The sequence below is a fragment of the Mixophyes fleayi genome, chromosome 4, assembly GCF_038048845.1.
Source record: "Mixophyes fleayi isolate aMixFle1 chromosome 4, aMixFle1.hap1, whole genome shotgun sequence".
NCBI classification, from domain to species: domain Eukaryota; kingdom Metazoa; phylum Chordata; class Amphibia; order Anura; family Limnodynastidae; genus Mixophyes; species Mixophyes fleayi.
In genome coordinates, this window is record NC_134405.1 from 273,995,605 (window position 1) to 274,017,245 (window position 21,641).

The window sequence follows — 21,641 nt, forward strand, 5'->3', positions numbered from 1 at the left end:
TGGAAGATGATTCAAAAAAGATCTGAAGCAATGTTATAGTGACTATTGTTTACAACCCAATCCTGTTTTAAGAATCGAATACATATTATTTATAAAACCATTTTAAAAGTGACATTACTCTGGCATTGTATTCATTAATTTGTGTTTGTGTTTAAAAACCAATAAGCACCAGATATAAGAGAATTATTTGTCACTGTTATATTTATCTGTTTTACAAGTTTAGGTTGATATTTGTAGAAATAGGCTACTCTGTTTTTGGTGTTTTTGCACTTGTATGGTATCTTTCTTTTTTTATTGTGTACTTATTGTGGACAACAGTGCAGCAATAATAGGTATACAACATTTAATTATTTTACAGTGTTTTTTTTTTCTACACACTTTTTACAATAGTAACATTTTGAGGCCTATGAACAGTTTGTATAATTTCCTTCAATAAATGTACATTCACAAACAATTTTTCCTAGTAAGGTAAATAAACAGTCTAAAAAGTGAATTATCTATTTTTGTTAAAGCAAAGGGAAATAAAAGCACTGGGGGCACTCTAGGAGCTGCCCTCCACCCCAGACTGGGAGTGTGGCACTAGGCTGTGATATCACATGGAAGAAGCTGCAGTCTACTTCTCCTTCATGTCAGCAGCTGGTGCTCCGTGTGGGGGCATTAAAATCACTGGATGAGTCACATTATATCACTTTTAGAGTGCTCCTTAATCATTGGCGCCCTAGAAAACCCCCTTGGTGTGCCTAATGGTAGCACCAGTACCAGTTAAAGTCTATAAAAAGGATCCTGCACTCAAGCAAGGTTATAACATGCCTATTATGTTTAATTTTATAAAAATGGAGGCCATAAAATAATTTAAAAAGTATTTTTATGGTGAAAATGAACTCAACGGATGTGTATATTTTGATTATAGTATGATATCAACAAAATCATTCTATATTAAGAGTACTCTAGCTTTACACTTTAATGTCTAGAACAGATCGGATTATTAAAATTATTGGGAAAACAGCTCTATATTGCCCACAGGTGTGCACAGCCTTCTAGATTTACATCAAAGATCGTTTCAGTAAAAGAATTCTCTATTTCATTGACCAACAAAGATTGCTATTCTCAGTACTATTCCCATAGATGGTACAGCTACTTGTTTTCACTGGTAGTAAATAGGATTATAGAATTTATTCCAAAAAAGGGAAAAAAGACCCAGTGTTCAGTGCTACAGAGTCTAAAGAGAAAATAGAACAAGAGTAAGTACAAAATCAAGGAAATGTAATTATTCCAAAAGGTGAAAGAAAGAGAGGAAAAGTCCACAGCTGGGATAGCATGCATGTTATGCCACAGGCAGAATTATAAATAGGTCTTTTACTTGAAGATATTTTTTGGGTTGGATAATCTGCATCAGATTTAGACAGCCACTGCACTACGTAATTCTTCTTTAACGGATCAGATGAATTTCCTAAAACAAAGAGCAAGCTCTCATTAAAGAATTACACAACATTTGTTTCCATATCTCTCCACTTTTTTAAAATCTATTCAGGTAAAAAAACAATAAAATAATGGTAATCAGGTGAAAATGAGTATATTTTATCCACAGAACATTTCCCCAATGGCTGTGGCTATGGGGAAATATCCTGAGGCAGCTGCCTCCGGGAGCAAATTTGGCAATGGAGATTTAATTAAACCCATTTTTTGACGCAAAAGTCTACATTTGTGGTATTTTTCTTGTTGGTGGATAGACTATAATGCTTAATACAACAATATGTGTATTTTAAAATTCACATAATTCATATACAAATGTTTATGTTACTTTAAAAAAAGGGATGAGATGGGGCCATTTAAGTTGCTCCCGAACAGCATGGCACACACTAATAAGGTGCTTTATTAAACAACCTCCAGTCTGATATACTCAAGCGTAATCACAAAACACTATTAGCATGACACAGACAGAACAGAGCAACAGCATTGTTCTAGGTAAAGAAACAAATCATTAAATATGGAGTGGAATTTTCAGATGGTTTTGTCACGATAAAGCCCTTTGCACATTATTCACCTACTACAAAAAGTGCCATGCACTTAGATGTAGCCCTGCACTTAGATACATTTTAGATGTACTTTTGTTATTTTTTCTTGTCAATGTAAAAAACATATTTTTCTCCTTTAGGTTATTATTTTTTTACACAATTAAGCAACTCAAAAAGTGTATGTTTACTCCAAAAAAACATACTGATAGTCTCTCTTGGTCTGTGTGTGTGTGTGTGTGTGTGTGTGTGTGTGTGTGTGTGTGTGTTAGGGAATTTAGATTGTAAGTTCCAATGGGGCAAGGACTAATGTGATTGAATTCTCTGTACAGCGCTGTGGAATTAGTGGTGCTATATAAATAAATAAATAGATGATGATGATGAGGACGATGATTTTTAGTTGAAATCTTTTATACTACTGTAGAGAGGAGTTAAACGTAATGAAATTAGCAAAATTAATGCAAATAACTAACCACCAGACAAAGTATTTGTAAGGCAAAGGTTGTAAAAACTGTGGCAAAGAGCATTCCCCAAGACAGTTTGTGCTGAAAAGGGTGTGTGACAGACTGCAGTGTGTGAAAACAGCCTTACACAGACATACACAGAGAGTAAACTCACACATGTGGAAGTCCTGTTTTTATGTATTTAAGAGTGCTTTTTTTTGGGGGTAGGGTGACCGATGCCTAACTAGTGGGCCGATGACTAGACAGTCTTGCTGTTAGTGATAGGTTTGTAAATTTGGTTGTTTTTAATGGAAAAAAAGGGGTTCATATTTTCTGCTCTCCTGTCAAAATAAAATACAATACGGTCACAAAACAAGGTTTGAAATCACCTTAACCAGCCTGTCCCTTGTTTCACACAAAATGTGGAGCACAACAAAATGAAATTTTAATAGCCCTGTTAATGTTATCTAGCTCACCAGAGTACATGTACAGTGTCATAGGAGACTTTTTCTCTATATGTTAGTCATTGCAAAAATGTATATTGTTATTACAGAGATGCTGGTATACACTATTCTTAAAGTGAAGCCAGGTGGGTTATGGGTAAGAATCAGGTGGGGTCCAGGATACAAGTGAGGGAGCTGTAGCTGCAATCTTTGATCTTGAGGTGGGGAAGGCCAATTAGTATCCACTGTTTTACACAGGACTAGCCTAGACATATTGGCAGGGACACAGCAGGGGAACATCTGTGGAAGGACAGTTCATCTCTACTCCCCCTTCAACCCCTGTTCCAGCACCCAACAATGTTCAAGAAGAAGAGAGCCAGGGGTTTTCACACGGAGGGGAAAACACAGTGGACATTTGACCCTAGATATAAGGAGCCACTCCAGGGGGGGATTGGTTGTTCATGCTGAGGATTGATTCTTGGAAGGTGCAGTGCTGACCGGTGTTGAGTGGATGTTCTCTACCAGCAGACCTGGTGATCGTCACTGGCCTGTGTTCTGGGAAACAGGCTGCTCCTACATTTGCAGCTGAGAGAAAACCATGGGTCTTTGATTCAGCAAGTCAGGTCAACTCCTTAAGCTAGTGGGATAAGGGACAGTCTAATGTGGTAAACCTGCCTGGCATTTATTTACTGCTTGTATATAATAGTCAAGAGATTGTTTTTATTGCAATAAATGTATTGTTTCACTTTCTAACTGCATTTGCCTGAGTGACTTTAAGAACCCTAGAAGGTACTGGGTAGACTTCCCTGCCATAGAAAGGCACCCCTGCGTGGTCAGCCAGCATGAAGTGGGTAGGATTAGGCCAGGTAAACCTGGTATCTTTGCATGAACCAACTGAGCTGTTTACTGTCAACTTCCTGGTGTCTTTATCACATAACATAAATAAACATTAATTAGATAATAACGTAAAAATAAATGTGTTCATATTAAGTTTGCTAAAATGGCAAAATTAAATAGTTGAAATCTATTTATTGATCAAAATGATACAAAATGAGCAGTCAATAACCACTGTGAACAGTGGCGACATTTGCACCCCAACTAGAGCTACACTCCCTGCCCATTACTACATTGGAGAAACAGCAGCCGGCAGTCTCCCCTCTATATCAGCAGCTGGGGTTCAGTGTAGGGAGCAGGGTCTGATTAAACAATAGGCTGACTAAGCACCAGTCTAGGGTGAAAGGTTTTGGGGGAACGCAAAATTGCTGGGAGTGCAAAAATGTAACAGGAAGATGTTCTTCAAAGTAAAAAGAAAACAAGAAATAAAAAAGTAGTAAGGTTTTAATCTTGATGTATTCCCATGCTAAGGGCTGAAAACAATGAGTCTTCCCAGAGTTGGTGTTTGAGAGACAAGAATGGTTACAGGTGTAGACATAACAGCCCCCTCCACATCTTCACTCTCAGAGGCGCTCGCTCATGCCTCCATTTTGCTATACAGTTCTATTTTGATGAAAATTAAATAAGTGACAAAGACTACTGGGACCCTTTTAAAAAGTCAAGTCAAAAAGTCAAGTGGAGCTGAGTTTCAGAAACTCAGTAAGATGACCACTGGTGGGGGTGAAGGAAGCCGGATTTTAAATTAAGGATGAGTTTGTTTTTATCCACCGCTTATTAGCCTGGTGGTAGATAAGAGAGCGTACAGCAGTGTATTAGCCTGCAGTGGACTGATCTCTTAATCAGGCCCTGTGCAGGAGGAAAAATGATTTAAGTATGAACATTAAGGACCTGCTTCATGCACGGACCTTCCCTTTAAAAGACAGTTCTCATGAGCTGCTTTTGTTTGATACTCTTATTACAGACAGGCCCTGTAGCTGTGGAAAAAGGCACTTTCAAAACCATGTAAGTTAAATCAGACTCTATATCATTATTTTGTCAAACACATGTCCTCCACCTGTTTATCCTTAAACTAGATGCACTGCTGCCCAAATGTGTTACTCTGCTTGTATCCCTTTTCTGCAGATTGACAGCTAAATGTCTCCCTTTGTTACAGTAGGTATTAAGAACATCTTGATTAATGAATTTAATATAAATAAAAAATATTATTTTTTTAAACCAACCATATTTTTATTAGCATTTAAAGAAATACCATTTAATTTTATAAAAAGTTAATTTATTTTAGAATATAATATTTTTGTATGCATTCTGATGTGACTTTATATTGTACATAAGCTTGTGCATATGTATACTGCAATCTGTTCTGTCTGTCTACATAAGGTATGTACCATTTAGGCAGAGCATACTTACACCAGGATTCAAATCGAAATGCATCTTGAGATCTTGGAACTGCGCTTAAGTTTGATGTTTTTTTTTTAAACTCTTTTTATTAATTTTTTTGCAGAAGAAAAACCATTGACAAAAAGAATATTGTGTACAATATCAGTTACATACATCAAGAAATCCAAGTACAATTGAGAGTCTTGTAGCATTCTGATACAAGAATTTGACAACAAATGTCATCACATAAAAAAAAAAAAAAAAGAAATTGTACTGAATATTTTTTGGAAAATACAAATAAAAAATGAAAGTTACCGTATGAGCAAATATTTGTAAATGCAGTCGTCCAATAACATCAGATAGTATCAAAGGGGTACAAACATATAACCAATGGGAGGGGGGATGGTAGTTGTCTGTATGTAGAAAAGAAGTGAGGGAGTAAAGCATCTTTGCACATACTGAAGTCAGCTAATAAAAGTGGTTCTGCAGCCAAGATAATATGTATCTTGAAACAATAATTAATAAAGTCCACAATTTTATACCAATATTTCTTAATCTTTCTGCATTCCCAAAAGTTATGCAACTTTTCTGAGTTTTGCACTTTGGACAGAGCCCTGCCTCCCCTTCCATCATAAAGCAACGTCTTGCCTGTGGGATATATGCTCTATGAATCACCTTTAAACGTATTTCCTGGAGTCGATCAGTAGTTAATGATTTCCAGATAGATTCAAAATGACAAGTTAAAATATTTGGTTAATTTATACTGGCAACATCTTTTTACCATGCTTCAAATGTTCGCCTTCAGGGAATTGTAAGTTGTGTCTGTATTAAATCTGCATATAGGTGTTAGGCTGCTGGCCCTGATCACCAACCCACAGAACTAGATGATGGAGATCTTCGCCTATAGCAGCCGCCTTTCCCTTAGAGCTTGACATGCTCACCGGTACTCGGATGCCCCCAGGACTGTAGGGTGGGTTGGTAATGCAAGACCACAGCGGCGGGCCAGGAGACTGGTAGAAGGCAGCGGGTAGTCAAAACGATAGCCAAGGTCAAGGGTCACAGGCAAGCAGGGTAATCGATAAACATGCCAGAGGTCGGGGTCACAGGCATTGTAGCAAGGTCCAAGGTGCAGGCAAGAAGTGTCAGTGTCACGAGCTAAACAGGCAGAATCCAATAATCCAAGCAGGGGGTCATACACAGGGAATCAAACAGAGTATCCACAGGACAGGGAGTAGCAAATAAGAGCAGGTCAGCAAGATTGGGGTAGAAAAGATATAACCGGCAGGGAGGCTAAGCCCTCCCTGCCTTAAATACAGACTGTGGCCAATCAGAGCCTAGCTCTGAAATTTACCCCCAGCTTGTGCCTAATACATTTTAAATGAACTAATTGGCCTACAGGCTGGTAATCTATTTGCGCACGCGCCCGGCTGCCCTCCATTGCCGAGACACACTTAGCGTCCGACAGTTGCCTTGGCAACGGCCGGACAGGATCCGGAAATGATGTCCCGGTCGTCAAGGTGGCACAGGAAGCAAGCCGCGGCGGCTGTGAGTACCGCCTCGGCTCGTGACAATAGGTACTTTATTCTATATGAGGAAGATTTCAAAAAGGTAAGTAAAGTTACAAAGCCATCTGGCTTCTCTATGGAATTTGTTGGCTGCGATACCAAGGTTATATAATGTCGGAGCTGAAGGTACATGAAGAATTGCGAGTTTGGTATACCTGTTTTCTCCCATAATTGTTCAAATGTACAAAGCCTGACACCTGGATCAAATATATCTTTAATTGCCATTATACCTCTGTCACGCCATATGAGGAAGTTAGAATGTTCTAAGTTAGGCTGGAATGCTGGATAGCCCCATATCAGAAGGAATCTGGTAAATCTAAAACCCCTACTGTATTTCTTGTTGATATGGATGCAAGCCTTATAAGTGTACCTAAATAAAATATTTTGACAGTGGTGTATTGGAATCAGGGATTTAGGTAGATGTAATAGTCCAGCTGGGCAATACGGGTAGAATAACACATTTTCCAAATTTTTATTAGTATAGCAATCACGCTGATAAAGCCAATCAGTAATGTAGCGGAAAAGAGCTGCTCATGTGAATGAAGTTATATCTGGTAAACTGATTCCACCCTGGGCTTTTCCAAGGATCAGTTTGCTCCCTGCTATGCGGGGCTTCTTATAATGCCAAAGAAACTTAGAAAACAAACTTGTGCAGATATGTGTGTCTAGCTTATTTAAACCTATAGGGAGCATTTGTAATGGGTATGATAGTTTTGAGAAGATGACACTTTTGATAACAGCATTACGTCCCAGGGATAGTGGCCAATTAGCTAAGCATTGAATTTTTTTTTTAACAATAGGCGGGTAATTGACAGCATAAAGTTTAGCCGGGATGCGAGTCAGCGTAAATTGAGATGTAAGAGAGGAATTGCCCACTATAGCTGGTATGCCTGACAATGGCAACTTTTCTGACTTATCAAAGTTTATTTTGTACCCAGTGAAGGAACAAAACTTCTGTAAAGTGTGAGAAATATCGGGGATTGATCTTTCTGGATCAGATACCATTAACAACATGTCATCTGCGAAGAGGGCTAACTTAGCCTCATAACTTCACACATGTATGTCACTATATTCATCATTTTTCCTTAATGCTACCGCAAGAGGTTCTAATGCTGATGCAAACAATAATGGCGATAACGGACATCCCTGCCTGGTACCTCTTTCTACCATAAAAGGGGAAGAAAGAAAGCCATAGTCAATACTTGTATGTTGGGGGAATGATATAAGGATTTCAAGGTGTTAATTTCACAAGATCAAACACTTTTTCTGCATCTAAAGATAATAGTAAGGAAGGTTCATCCGTCCCCGACCCCTCCAATGCATGGAGGATCGCCAGAATCTTTCTAACGTTAGTTACTGAGTGTCGCCCCCATATAAAACCTCTCTGGTCATTGTGAGTTATAATTGGCAACAATATTTTAAGTTATACACACAGCAAATTTGCAAACAGGCGCCAATCATCTGTAAATCCACCAAAATATAAAATCAATAATAAAAAGTCCAGAAAAAGTATATATAAATGTAGAGGAAGTCCTATGTTCCAAAAGGCACAGTTATGGAATCTTCTGATCAAGTCGAATGTTCCAATATTCCTCATAAGTCATACATGCAAAAGAGAAGGAGAAAAAACATAGTGCAATCCACATATATATAAAAAATGTAGATGGAGGAGAAAAATCCCTATGTACTCCGTGCAATAATAGATAAACGGGAACACCTCACGTGATGATGGGTTAAACTTAACCCCTCAGGGCTGCGCACTCACCAAATAGTATAGCAAAAACAAGCCTGTATGCAAGATGTAACTCTTCAGATTCGTCGGTCCTCTAATCTATAATATCACTCGATAATACCGGACAGATAGTGTGGTCAAACTCAAATCATGCCCGAGATGTAGTTCTTCACAAATATCGATCCAATAATGTAGAGTTTCCTTCAATTAAATCAAACTCCAAAAAAAGAAAAAATGCTCCATAGTGTGACAACGTATGGGTAATTTATTACAAACAATTAAAAATGAACAAACAAATAAACGTCAGGCGGGACCTGATCAGTAGGGATAGGTGGACCCTTACCGTGCTCAGAAGGGCAAAAAGCGTATCTAAATGTAGTGAGTCAAATCCCGGGAAACTCACTACAAAGCTCCGTTCTGCCAGTAATCACCACCCGATCAACGGAAGCAGGAACACTTCCTACTGCAGGTCTCACGTCTGATGTCACAAATCTCCCGTCAGCCAACGCGTTTCGGCTCCTCTAGAGCCTTTCTCAAGGCATGTACTCGGGATGGTAGTCTATACCACTTAAATAGTGGCCGGATTTGTGATACATCCAATCAAAGTCTCCATTAAAGAATTGGATGATTAACCATAAAAGATCCCACATATAAAAACATCATATAAAATAAACATCGATTATAAAAAGCAGACATCAATATATAAGAGACAATCTGTACAAAAATACATATATAAAATCAAAATTTAAACTTAGGAGTCTCCCATCCACAATGCGACCTGAGATACTCCTGCTTAGCTTCCTTCATAATGCACACAAATCTTTACTTTCACCAATCAGCATTTTAAGATTATTCATCAGTCAAAAACCACTTAAGCTCAAAATCTTGATTTAAGCCTTCTGGCACAAGAGTCCCCAAATCATAAATCCATCTCATTTCACGTTTAGCGAGGGCAATAGTCGTATCTTTCTGTCTCCAATTTCCCTCTACCTTATCTATAGCTAAAAAGTTCTTTAGACCATTCACCATACACTTATGGTGACTCTTAAAATGAGAGGATACTGAGTGATTTTCAAAGCCCTTTTTTATGTTGCGTAGATGCTCAGACAATCTAACCTTCAAAGGTCGTGAGGTTCGCCCAACATAAAAAAGGCCGCACTTACATTCCAAAAGATAGATCACATTCGGGGTGTTACAACTTAAAAAAGATTTTATCGAGTATTTACGACCTTTTACTTCAAAATGAGAAATTTTATTCTTCTGATCTGAAAACGTGGCTTTGCACATTGCGCAAAGTCCACATCTAAAGAATCCCTTCGAGACTATACCCGATCTTTTTACATCTGTAAGTGCACTCCTCACCAGATTATCTTTCAGGTTGGGGGCACGTCTATATACAAATTTTGGGCAATCTGGAATTATATCCGTTAATGCCGGATCCTTTTTTAATATATTTCAATGCTTCCTTACCACTTTTTCTATTTGCCTATATTGAGAGTTGTATTGTGTGACAAATGAAATATGGTTATGCTTTGCTCCGCTAGCTTCAGGAGGTGTCTCTAAAAGTGTATCCCTATCTTTCCCATTCACAGATTCTATAGCTTTATCCAAAAGTTCTTCTCTATAGCCTTTACTCAAAAACTGCTTTTTCATCCCATTAATCTGTTCTTCCAATACATTCTTATTAGAACAGTTTCTTTTAAGTCGTAAAAATTGTCCCCTAGGAACATTATCTAGCCATCTATAGTGGTGGCCACTAGTAGACAAAATGTATGAATTACAGTCAGTTGGTTTTCTATATGTTTTCGTACATAACTTATTATTTTCAACATAGATATTGAGGTCTAAAAAATTGACCTCTACTTAACTAATATTGAATGTAAATTCCACATTAATCTTATTGCCATTAAGACCATCACAAAAGAGGTTAAGACTAGCAAGATCACCACTCCAAATAAAAAAGACGTCATCTATGTATCTCATCCAGGTCACCAGGTTCGCTCCAAGCACGCCATCCTGCCATATGGCCAAATCCTCCCAATATGCCAAAAATAAATTGGCGTAACTCGGAGCGAACCTGGTGCCCATAGCAGTCCCATTGCGCTGGATATAGAAATGTCCTTCAAAATAAAAATAGTTATTAGTTAGAATGAATAGGATACTCTCCAAAATAAACTCCTTAGTAGAGGAGTATGTGTCATCTCTATCTAAAAAATGTTTAATAGCATTCAGGCCATCCTCATGTGCGATCACTGTATATAGTGACTTAATATCTGCAGTAACAAGATACCAACCCTTTTGCCATTCAAAATTCTTCAACTTTCTAAGGACATCTCCTGTGTCTCTAAGATAAGAAGGGTTCTTTAACACTAACGGTTGTAATTGGTGATCCACCCAAAGGGATAAGTTTGATGTCAAAGACTTGATTCCGGCCACAATAGGACGCCCTGGGGGATTCTGGACATCCTTGTGGACTTTAGGTAGTACATATAACACCGGAGTAATGGGATGGGTGATTGTAAGAAATCCTATTGTCTCAACATCTAAAATCCCCTTCTCTCTATATCTCTCAAATATAGTATTGAGTTCTAATTTAATTCGGTCTGTGGGGTCTTTTTTTAAAATATTGTAAGTTTTCTCATCCCCCAATTGTCTAAATATTTCTGCTATGTATTTCTCCCTATCCATGAGGACAATCCCTCCACCCTTGTTGGCAGGCTTAATAACCAAAGAAGGGTCATCCTTAAGGGTTTGCAGTGCATCTCTTTCCCTTTTCGTAAAATTTGGTTCCGGATTCTTTCTAACGATGGACTCCAAATCCTTTTGGACCATTTTCCCAAAACAGTCAATAAAACAACCTCTATTAAATATGGGATTGAAGGTAGATTTTCTCTTAAAAGGAGTTTGTACAAAGGGGGGATCTACCTGGTGACCTGGATGAGATACATAGATGACGTCTTTTTTATTTGGAGTGGTGATCTTGCTAGTCTTAACCTCTTTTGTGATGGTCTTAATGGCAATAAGATTAATGTGGAATTTACATTCAATATTAGTTCAGTAGAGGTCAATTTTTTAGACCTCAATATCTATGTTGAAAATAATAAGTTATGTACGAAAACATATAGAAAACCAACTGACTGTAATTCATACATTTTGTCTACTAGTGGCCACCACTATAGATGGCTAGATAATGTTCCTAGGGGACAATTTTTACGACTTAAAAGAAACTGTTCTAATAAGAATGTATTGGAAGAACAGATTAATGGGATGAAAAAGCAGTTTTTGAGTAAAGGCTATAGAGAAGAACTTTTGGATAAAGCTATAGAATCTGTGAATGGGAAAGATAGGGATACACTTTTAGAGACACGTCCTGAAGCTAGCGGAGCAAAGCATAACCATATTTCATTTGTCACACAATACAACTCTCAATATAGGCAAATAGAAAAAGTGGTAAGGAAGCATTGGAATATATTAAAAAAGGATCCGGCATTAACGGATATAATTCCAGATTGCCCAAAATTTGTATATAGACGTGCCCCCAACCTGAAAGATAATCTGGTGAGGAGTGCACTTACAGATGTAAAAAGATCGGGTATAGTCTCGAAGGGATTCTTTAGATGTGGACTTTGCGCAATGTGCAAAGCCACGTTTTCAGATCAGAAGAATAAAATTTCTCATTTTGAAGTAAAAGGTCGTAAATACTCGATAAAATCTTTTTTAAGTTGTAACACCCCGAATGTGATCTATCTTTTGGAATGTAAGTGCGGCCTTTTTTATGTTGGGCGAACCTCACGACCTTTGAAGGTTAGATTGTCTGAGCATCTACGCAACATAAAAAAGGGCTTTGAAAATCACTCAGTATCCTCTCATTTTAAGAGTCACCATAAGTGTATGGTGAATGGTCTAAAGAACTTTTTAGCTATAGATAAGGTAGAGGGAAATTGGAGACAGAAAGATACGACTATTGCCCTCGCTAAACGTGAAATGAGATGGATTTATGATTTGGGGACTCTTGTGCCAGAAGGCTTAAATCAAGATTTTGAGCTTAAGTGGTTTTTGACTGATGAATAATCTTAAAATGCTGATTGGTGAAAGTAAAGATTTGTGTGCATTATGAAGGAAGCTAAGCAGGAGTATCTCAGGTCGCATTGTGGATGGGAGACTCCTAAGTTTAAATTTTGATTTTATATATGTATTTTTGTACAGATTGTCTCTTATATATTGATGTCTGCTTTTTATAATCGATGTTTATTTTATATGATGTTTTTATATGTGGGATCTTTTATGGTTAATCATCCAATTCTTTAATGGAGACTTTGATTGGATGTATCACAAATCCGGCCACTATTTAAGTGGTATAGACTACCATCCCGAGTACATGCCTTGAGAAAGGCTCTAGAGGAGCCGAAACGCGTTGGCTGACGGGAGATTTGTGACGTCAGACGTGAGACCTGCAGTAGGAAGTGTTCCTGCTTCCGTTGATCGGGTGGTGATTACTGGCAGAACGGAGCTTTGTAGTGAGTTTCCCGGGATTTGACTCACTACATTTAGATACGCTTTTTGCCCTTCTGAGCACGGTAAGGGTCCACCTATCCCTACTGATCAGGTCCCGCCTGACGTTTATTTGTTTGTTCATTTTTAATTGTTTGTAATAAATTACCCATACGTTGTCACACTATGGAGCATTTTTTCTTTTTTTGGAGTTTGATTTAATTGAAGGAAACTCTACATTATTGGATCGATATTTGTGAAGAACTACATCTCGGGCATGATTTGAGTTTGACCACACTATCTGTCCGGTATTATCGAGTGATATTATAGATTAGAGGACCGACGAATCTGAAGAGTTACATCTTGCATACAGGCTTGTTTTACTATACTATTTGGTGAGTGCGCAGCCCTGAGGGGTTAAGTTTAACCCATCATCACGTGAGGTGTTCCCGTTTATCTATTATTGCACGGAGTACATAGGGATTTTTCTCCTCCATCTACATTTTTTATATATATGTGGATTGCACTATGTTTTTTCTCCTTCTCTTTTGCATGTATGACTTATGAGGAATATTGGAACATTCGACTTGATCAGAAGATTCCATAACTGTGCCTTTTGGAACATAGGACTTCCTCTACATTTATATATACTTTTTCTGGACTTTTTATTATTGATTTTATATTTTGGTGGATTTACAGATGATTGGCGCCTGTTTGCAAATTTGCTGTGTGTATATATATATTTGATAGGGATTGGTGTTTCCTATATAGTTTGCTACAGGCTGCCTTTTGGATTTGATACATTGCTTTGCGCCGTGGACTTAGTCATTTTTGATTTAATATTTTAAGTTGTTCCTCCATTATTTTCATAAATAATTTGTAATCTACATCTAGTAAGGAAATGCGTCTGTAGGATGCCAGTAACGCCTGGTTACGTGCTGGTTTAGGAAGTACTTTAATGAGCACACTATATAAAATACATTAGGACTCTGTTGTCTGAAAGTGAAAAAAAAAATAAAAATCTGTCAATAAGACTACAACTCTATCTTGAAGAATCTTGTAGAAGTCCCCGCTAAACCCGTCTGAGTATGGAGACTTAAAAGATTTCAGATGTTTCTCAGAGGAGATTAGAGAGTCTGCCTGTAATTCCGTCCATTGAGGTAGGGAGATTTTCTCCCAAAAGAAATCGCGTGAGCTTGCATCAATAGGAGTTTGAGAGTAAAGTTTAGAATAAAAAGATATTAGAACCTCTATGACTTCCATCCCTTGATGTTTAACCGTGCCATCCTGTGCTTGCAGTGAGGTAATATTACTATTTGATCTAGTTCCATCCAGCAAATTAGAGAGAATTCTGCTTGATTTGTTGCCAAATTTGTAAAAATTAAATTTACTTGCATTTGTTTGGCACTTACATTGTTGTTGCAAGACCTGATCAAAATGTACTTGTTTCTTTTTATATTTAGTTCTATTGTCTGGAGTGAGTTGACAATTGTATGCCGTAAAGGCTTCTGTCAGCTCACGTTGGGCTTTCAAGTATGCTGCCTGTTGATCTTTATTATATTTTGACATATAGGAAATAATATCTCCTCTCAAAACTGTTTTGGCTGTTTGCCAAAATAATATAGGATCATCAGTGTGTTGCTGATTTTTATGCAAATAAGAATCCCGGGTTAATTTTAACATACTTTGAAAATTTCTTGAATTGGAAAGGTCAGCAGTAAATATCCATTGCCTATGCTTCCCAAATGGAGCCTGTCCTTCTATTTTGATCCAAATCATGTCGTGGTCAGAGAGACCTATTGGATCGATTCCAGATGATAAGGTTCTAATAACTAGAGAGTGAGGGATCAAGAGATAATCTATTCGGGAAAATGTATTTTGAGCTGCCAACATGCAAGTATATTCTAGATGTCTGACTCTCCATATATCTGTCAAGCCCAATTGATCCGACATATATTGTATACCAATTTGGGTGATATTCATATTCTCTCTCGGAGGATCCAATCTGTGTGCACACTCAATTTCTATATTAATAAATTCTTCATTTATCCCCAAAATCCGGGGCTGCTCGCTAGAAAGGAAAGATGATAGTGCTGAGCACTTGACTGTCTCTAATTTACGAGACGTAAATTATTTCTCCTGGATCTATTTTGCAAGTTGTCTAGCTTGTTTAGCATTTGTTTTTGGGTTATAAGCAAAGTGGCTGTGAGAGATTTCTGACATTCAATTTCATGCATGTTTTCTCCAATGCGCAGCTCAATCATTTGGACCTGCTTGGTGGTCTGTGAGACCTGTTCTTTAAGTTCTTGTATAGTTGCAGTGAATGTATTTACCTGCTGTTGCATTAATGGTTCCATAGTCTCCTTGATGGCACAAACCACAGCATTATATGAAATAGCGTGGGTATGCCTGTCCAACGGCATAGGAGTGGACCGGGATGAAGAACGAGGTCTAGCATTCATGTTTGTTGAAGTATCACCTGGCTCTTTGTCACATATTTTATTGGTTTGAACAGACCTTGCTCTCCTTTTTCGTTAATTTTCAATACGTTGAGGTTTGCAAATTGTAGCTAAGTTAATAAATTAATCCAATGCAGATAAAGGATATTAAAAATCATTGTTTCAGAAAGAAAAAGTCAGCTTAGTCCAATCTAAAATTATACAGAGTGGGTATCAATCCCTCCGGATTACATCCAGATATTACATCTCAGATATTAGTTATGTAAAAATGAGTAAATCACTTAGTTGCAATATAGTAGGTAAACACTAGGGGGTAAATGTATCAAGATCTGATTTTTTCAGCATTTTAAAACCTGTTAGCTGATTGCCTGGAGCATTGAGGAGCAGAGAGGCTGCTAGAATCAACTTATGGGTAAGTAGCTTCCAGCCACTTGTATGTATGTACGTATATATATATATATATATATATATATATATATATATATATATATATATATATATATAAATAGTAGGATATAGATAGTAAAGGGCGGCGCCTTCAGGTGTAAACAATGTATATAAACATATAAGCACAAATGTACACAGAAATAGTCCAGAGTAGTTAGAACAGGACGGTGTCTGTATCAGCACCGCATGTAACTAAAAATCACTGTAGTGCAGGATAAATATAATCAAAGGTTGATCGTGCAGAATATATAGAAGTGGTGTGCGTACCAGATATATAAAATCAAACCGCTTATCTGTATAGTAGCTCCTTAGAAATCCCGGAGTATGATCTGCAACCAATTCTCCTTAACGATGGATAAAATGTATGTTCTAAAACAACCGCGACACCAAACTTATCCGCTCATCATAAAAGGAAATATATAAAAAGCCATATGGTGTAGTATTTTTATATAAACATTTTATTCAAGTATAGCATTTAGAGTACAAACTCACAATATATATGCTTTAAATAGGCTTATCTGTAAGTGACTGGTCTGCAGTCTCATCCCCTTGTATAGTAGAAGTCTCTCAGCAGGCTCCACACAGAAGCTCAGTGCAGGAAATTCTAATGGTATGTGTCTCAGGGTGTAGCAGTACAGCCAGTGGTCTTCCAGATGTGGTGTAGGGGCTCAACGCGTTTCGTTCATTCAAAGAACTTCATCAGGAGTAATAAAGTGGCTTGTGTGAAAGTTTAGGTCCGTTTTATGCGATGCGCGGCGCCATTTTGGGCCCGCGTCATCGATGACGTCATCGCGCATGCGCGAAACGGCATTCTAGCCCGCGATATAGCGGCTGTGCGTTAGACACTATTTTTTGGATGATGCAGTAGGGTTCTTTTATAGGGACATCTATCCTGTGCCTTTGAAGGTTTTTGAAACGGTGGAAAGAGTAGGTATGCAGCAGGAGTTTGCAAAGTGTGGGCAGTGTCCCTATAAAGGGATATATCGGTGGCCATGTTGGATGAGGGCAACCTGTGTGGAGCCCACATGATATTGTCAAAATGACATTTTTAATATCATAATTGCAAGTCCCTATATATCTATATAAACATAGGGGTCATGTTGCCATGAGTACACATATATAAATATATATAATATGTATATAGTATACAGTACATATGGTGAGTATTGAATAAAATATAACATACCAATAAAACATATACAGAGAACATATAAAACATATTAATAAGAGGCATATAAAAGATCATATTAAGGCATATTTAGTAAAAACACATTATTAAAAACACTGGTTAACACACTCCTAAAAAGGTATTAATATGTATATGTTTTATTGGTATGTTATATTTTATTCAATACTTAAATAAAAGAAGATTTTCTGTTTCAATTTGAAATTCTAGTCCAATTTGTCAAATTTGATAAATGTTTTTTTGTGATTGTATTACACTATTTTGCTCTTCTCTCTTTGTTCTATGAATATATGAACAATCTGGGAGAAATAAGAATTGGAGGATTATCATCATATGATTTAAGTATTCTTCCATTCTATACTTTATAGAGAATATGTATTAGCGTCTGTAGGTTTTCTACATATTATTGTTGACATTATCACTTGTTGGGAATTTTGTGTATATTCCCTTTGAATTCCAGTGGGCAGCTGATAAAAGTGAAGCGCTGTTTGGGATCTCACTAAATTTTAAACTACAGGCATTTATATAGTAGATATATATGTGTGTATATATATATATATATATATATATATATATATATATATATATAATGTATGTGTGTGTGTATATATAAATACACGTGTGTGTATATATATATATACATACACACATATGTGTGTGTATTTTTATATATGTGTGTATATATATATATATATATATATATATATATATATATATATGTGTGCATGTATATATGTGTGTACATGTATGTATATATATATATATATATATATATGTGTGTGTGTGTGTATATATATGAATTGGGCGGCACTATTGCAGGCATAATTTGAATTGGGGACACTATAGCATGGCATTTGTGAATTTTTGGTACTACTGTGTGGCATAACATGGCACTACTGTGTGGGATAACATTGGGGGCACTCCTGTGTGGCATAATATTGTTTGGGGACACTCCTGTGTGGCATAATATTGTTTGGGGGCACTACTGTGTGGCATAGGGGGGCTGACTATACTAAACTATAGGGAGGAGGGCTGCACAGAGAACACTATAGGGAGGGGGTGATGGGACCTTTAATTTAATGCTGAGGTGTTTTGGGTCTATAATTGAATGTGGGGCTGAGTGTGTGGAGGAGTGCTATCTATTAAATGTGAATATTATTTAATGCTGGGAATGGTTGTGGGAAATGGATGTATTAAATGTAAATGATATTAATTTATTGCAGGCGCTGTTTGGAGGGAGGGTATCAGGTTTATTTATTAAATGGGAATACTATTTAATGTTGGGGCTGGAGGAAGGCCTAAGTATTAATTGTGGGTCCTATTTATTTAATGCCGGGGCTGGTTGAAATTTTCTAAATGTACCCATTATTTTTTCCAAATAGGGCCCTCAACATTCCAGGATCCAGACAAGCCGCAACTAAAGAAACCAGCAGCCACAGGTGGTAAAAGTCACAAGAAAAGGAAGGACAGTCTGTCAAATGATCTGAGTCTAGTGCAGGCTTGGCTAACCTGTGGTACTCCAGGTGTTGAGAAACCCAGCATACCCTTCCAGCAATAAGCTGCTATATATTGGCAAAGCTTGTAGTTTTACAACTCCTGGAGTGCCACAGGTTAGCCAAGCCTGGTCTAGTGGGACAATTGTGATTTTTGGTGACTGTTCTGCCCAATCTAAGGGGCAGGTCAACACTGTGTACTCCTTATACACACACTGCATTCTTTATATACTACACTATAGTGCTAGCTGTCCTTCGTGGACTGACCACTCCCCCTCTAGTTTCTGGTCCCGCCTCTATTATGGCTAACCACACCCCCTCTGGTGGGCCCTTAGTGCCACCAGAGGGGGTGTGGTCCACACAGCAAATGGTCACATTGGCGCCATTCATCATAGACAAGGGTACATTGGTGTGGCACAGCGTGGAGTAGCACTGTCCTCTCTAATATAATCACACCAATGGGCAGGTGCGGTTATATTGGCGAGGACAGTTCTCCAAATTTTACTATTTACAAAGAAAAGTACTCTGCACCAGGTTTTTGCTGTTTCAGTGGTTTAGAATCATAGGAGATTACTCTACAACTAGAATTGCTATAAAATAATGGTTTAATATGTCATTTTTAAACAACAATATATTTGAAAGAAATAGCAATAAATTGTACAAAACAAACTTAAATTGCTTGTTTTTTATTTTAAGACAGATATATTACCTACAAAATGTAAAAATAAAACGTATCCCAACAAATGGCTCTGCAAATAAAACTGCAAGAGATTGTCTCACTAATAACAATCAGGGCCAAATTCACATTGTAATATCTTCTAGCAAAAATACCTTAAAGAGGTGGACTTTTGTAAGAGGACAATGAGGTTTGTGACTCGGAACTTAAATTGGCAGGCAAATTTAATAACAAATGTTTTGGAGGCCGAGCTAGTAACTTGGGGACAAATTCAATTCTAAAAAAAAAAGGCTGGCTGGCTTGGGAGGGCAGTGAGTCACTTACCTGTGACTGTGAACTGCTTCGGCATCCTGCTCCTCTGGGCGGCCGACGCTGGTGACAGGAAGTCAATTCCTCTTCCCCTGCTGAAGTTGAAAACACACTACCGCGCAGGTGCAGAGAGCTCTCTGCACCTGCACGGTAGTGTGTTTGTTACCGACACTCCCGCCGCCGCCGTCAATCAGTGAGCTGTTCCCTGCAAGCTCCGCCCTAATATCGGAGGGGGCGGAGCTGAAATGCGCCAGGGCCTTCCGGTGGATAGCCCGGCTGGCCGGCAGGCCAGTCAGAGGCTGCACAGCTGGTAGGATCTATAAATCTAAAAATCCACGGATCTGGTGTATATAATAAAGGCACAGTGCAAAGAGGCACCTCACTGATGCCAAACTCTGGGGGAGAGAGCAGACCGCGGAAGGCAGGAAGTCCAAACTGCGACCACGAGTATAATCACTAAGCAGTCCCTGAATGTTATGGGCTTGAAATATATTACTGGAGCACATCAGACTGTCTTTATTCACCCCGAATCCAATCTTTGTATTTTTTGACGATCGGAGCTCTCAGTAAAAGCCACCGGTCATAATGGCTTGCAAGCCACGCCCCCTTTGCTACTCTTTTTGTATGCAAGTGTCAGTCCGATTTGAATCAGGCCCTAACAGAATGACATTATGGAAGTGCTAAATTCACGTAGTGGTAGTGCCGACACAGACTATAAATTATCAGGGCCCGCAAATTATCAGGACCAACTTTCACTTCCTTTTTTACCCTGTTCAACATTAAATGGGAAATTCTGACATTTTCAAAATGTCTTTTTTCTCTTTAAGAATATTGTTACAGCAATCACATCATAAGAAATTTTCTGTAGTGTGTACAGAACTTAAGTCTCAAACCCTTTTTAAAACTCACTTCCCTTATGTCCAGGAACTACTCCTCCTCCTCCAACTTATATGTTCCTTCGTGGCTTGTTTCTATCCCCTCTTCTTTTAGATTGTAATCCATTTAAGCAGAGTATCCATTTACGGAGCTGCTAAACAACAGACCAGCAGCTGTTTCTCTACCTTTTATTGCCCAAGTCAGGGGCGGGCTGGGGCAGGGGGGCATCGGCCGCTCAGAATCACGGCTGTTAGGGCCGGCCGCCCCCGGAAGGAATATAAATGTGATGCGGCCGCATCACGTGTCATGTGATGCGGCCGCCTGTGCGGCGTGTGCCCCCCGGGCTGACGTCTGTCAGCCCGCGCCTGGCCCAAATGCACCTTTTTTGGCTCAAAAGCATCCCTAATATCCTTAAATACACAGCTTGGCATGCCAACGGAAGCACAGGGGTGCAAAATGTTGCTGCTTCTGATTATGATGCACCTGGGCAGATAGCCATTACTTGCTGAATGTGGTCTAGGTGCAACCACATGATTTATACACTTCCTGGTGTTGGTGTTTTTGATTGGAATTCAGCCAATACTTTCAAAGAGATAACTTCAGCAACAATCAAGTGCACTTTATATGGAAAAATATTTTTCTAGGTGCATAATGTAATAAAAACATTAAAATATACATGTGTGACACGCAAAATACCTTTTTCTCATGACCTATTTAAGGCAGCAATCAGTATTTTGGAAGATAACTGTCTTTTAGACAATGTTTTTTACTTTTATCACCATGTGCATTGCCATGTTGAACCACAATGCTGCAAATAATCACGCAAAAGGTTAACATGAAGGCTCTTTGCAAAAAATGGAAACCTGCAGAAGAGCTCAACAATGTTCTACTGGCTTTAACCTAGTAACTGCTGAGCATTCAAAAATGTCTACAAACAAGAAGAACATGTTGTAAATCATACTTGCCTACTTTTAGAGGCAGCTGTCCGGGAGGGGGTCCGTCTAGTGGGCGTGGCCACGCATAGTGCGCCGTTAGGCGATTAGCCCCACCCCCTGCCGTTTTCAACAGCAGCGATTTCTGGATCCGAGATTTTTGCCTGCTCTCTCGGGAGTCCGGGAGAACTCCCAAAAATTTGGGAGTCTCCCGGACATTCCGGGAGAGTAGGCAACTATGTTCTAAATCAAATCCAAATTAACATCCTAATCTCGAATTTATAAAGTTGTCAAATGAGCACAATG

At 38.4% G+C, this 21,641-nt stretch overlaps 1 protein-coding gene across 2 annotated transcripts in view; it reads right to left on the reverse strand.

Moving 5' to 3' along the window:
- The window catches only part of LOC142152766 (A disintegrin and metalloproteinase with thrombospondin motifs 2-like), a 775,540-nt gene that overhangs the window by 74,784 nt on the left and 679,115 nt on the right, over positions 1 to 21,641 (reverse strand). Inside the window, exon 21 of one of the 2 annotated variants that reach the window (XM_075209747.1) lies at positions 1,361 to 1,450. The exons of the other annotated variant lie outside the window; for it this stretch is intronic. Coding sequence (XP_075065848.1) covers positions 1,361 to 1,450 — 90 coding nt within the window. The remainder of the gene's footprint in view (positions 1 to 1,360; positions 1,451 to 21,641) is intronic. 2 annotated transcript variants of the gene reach the window in all.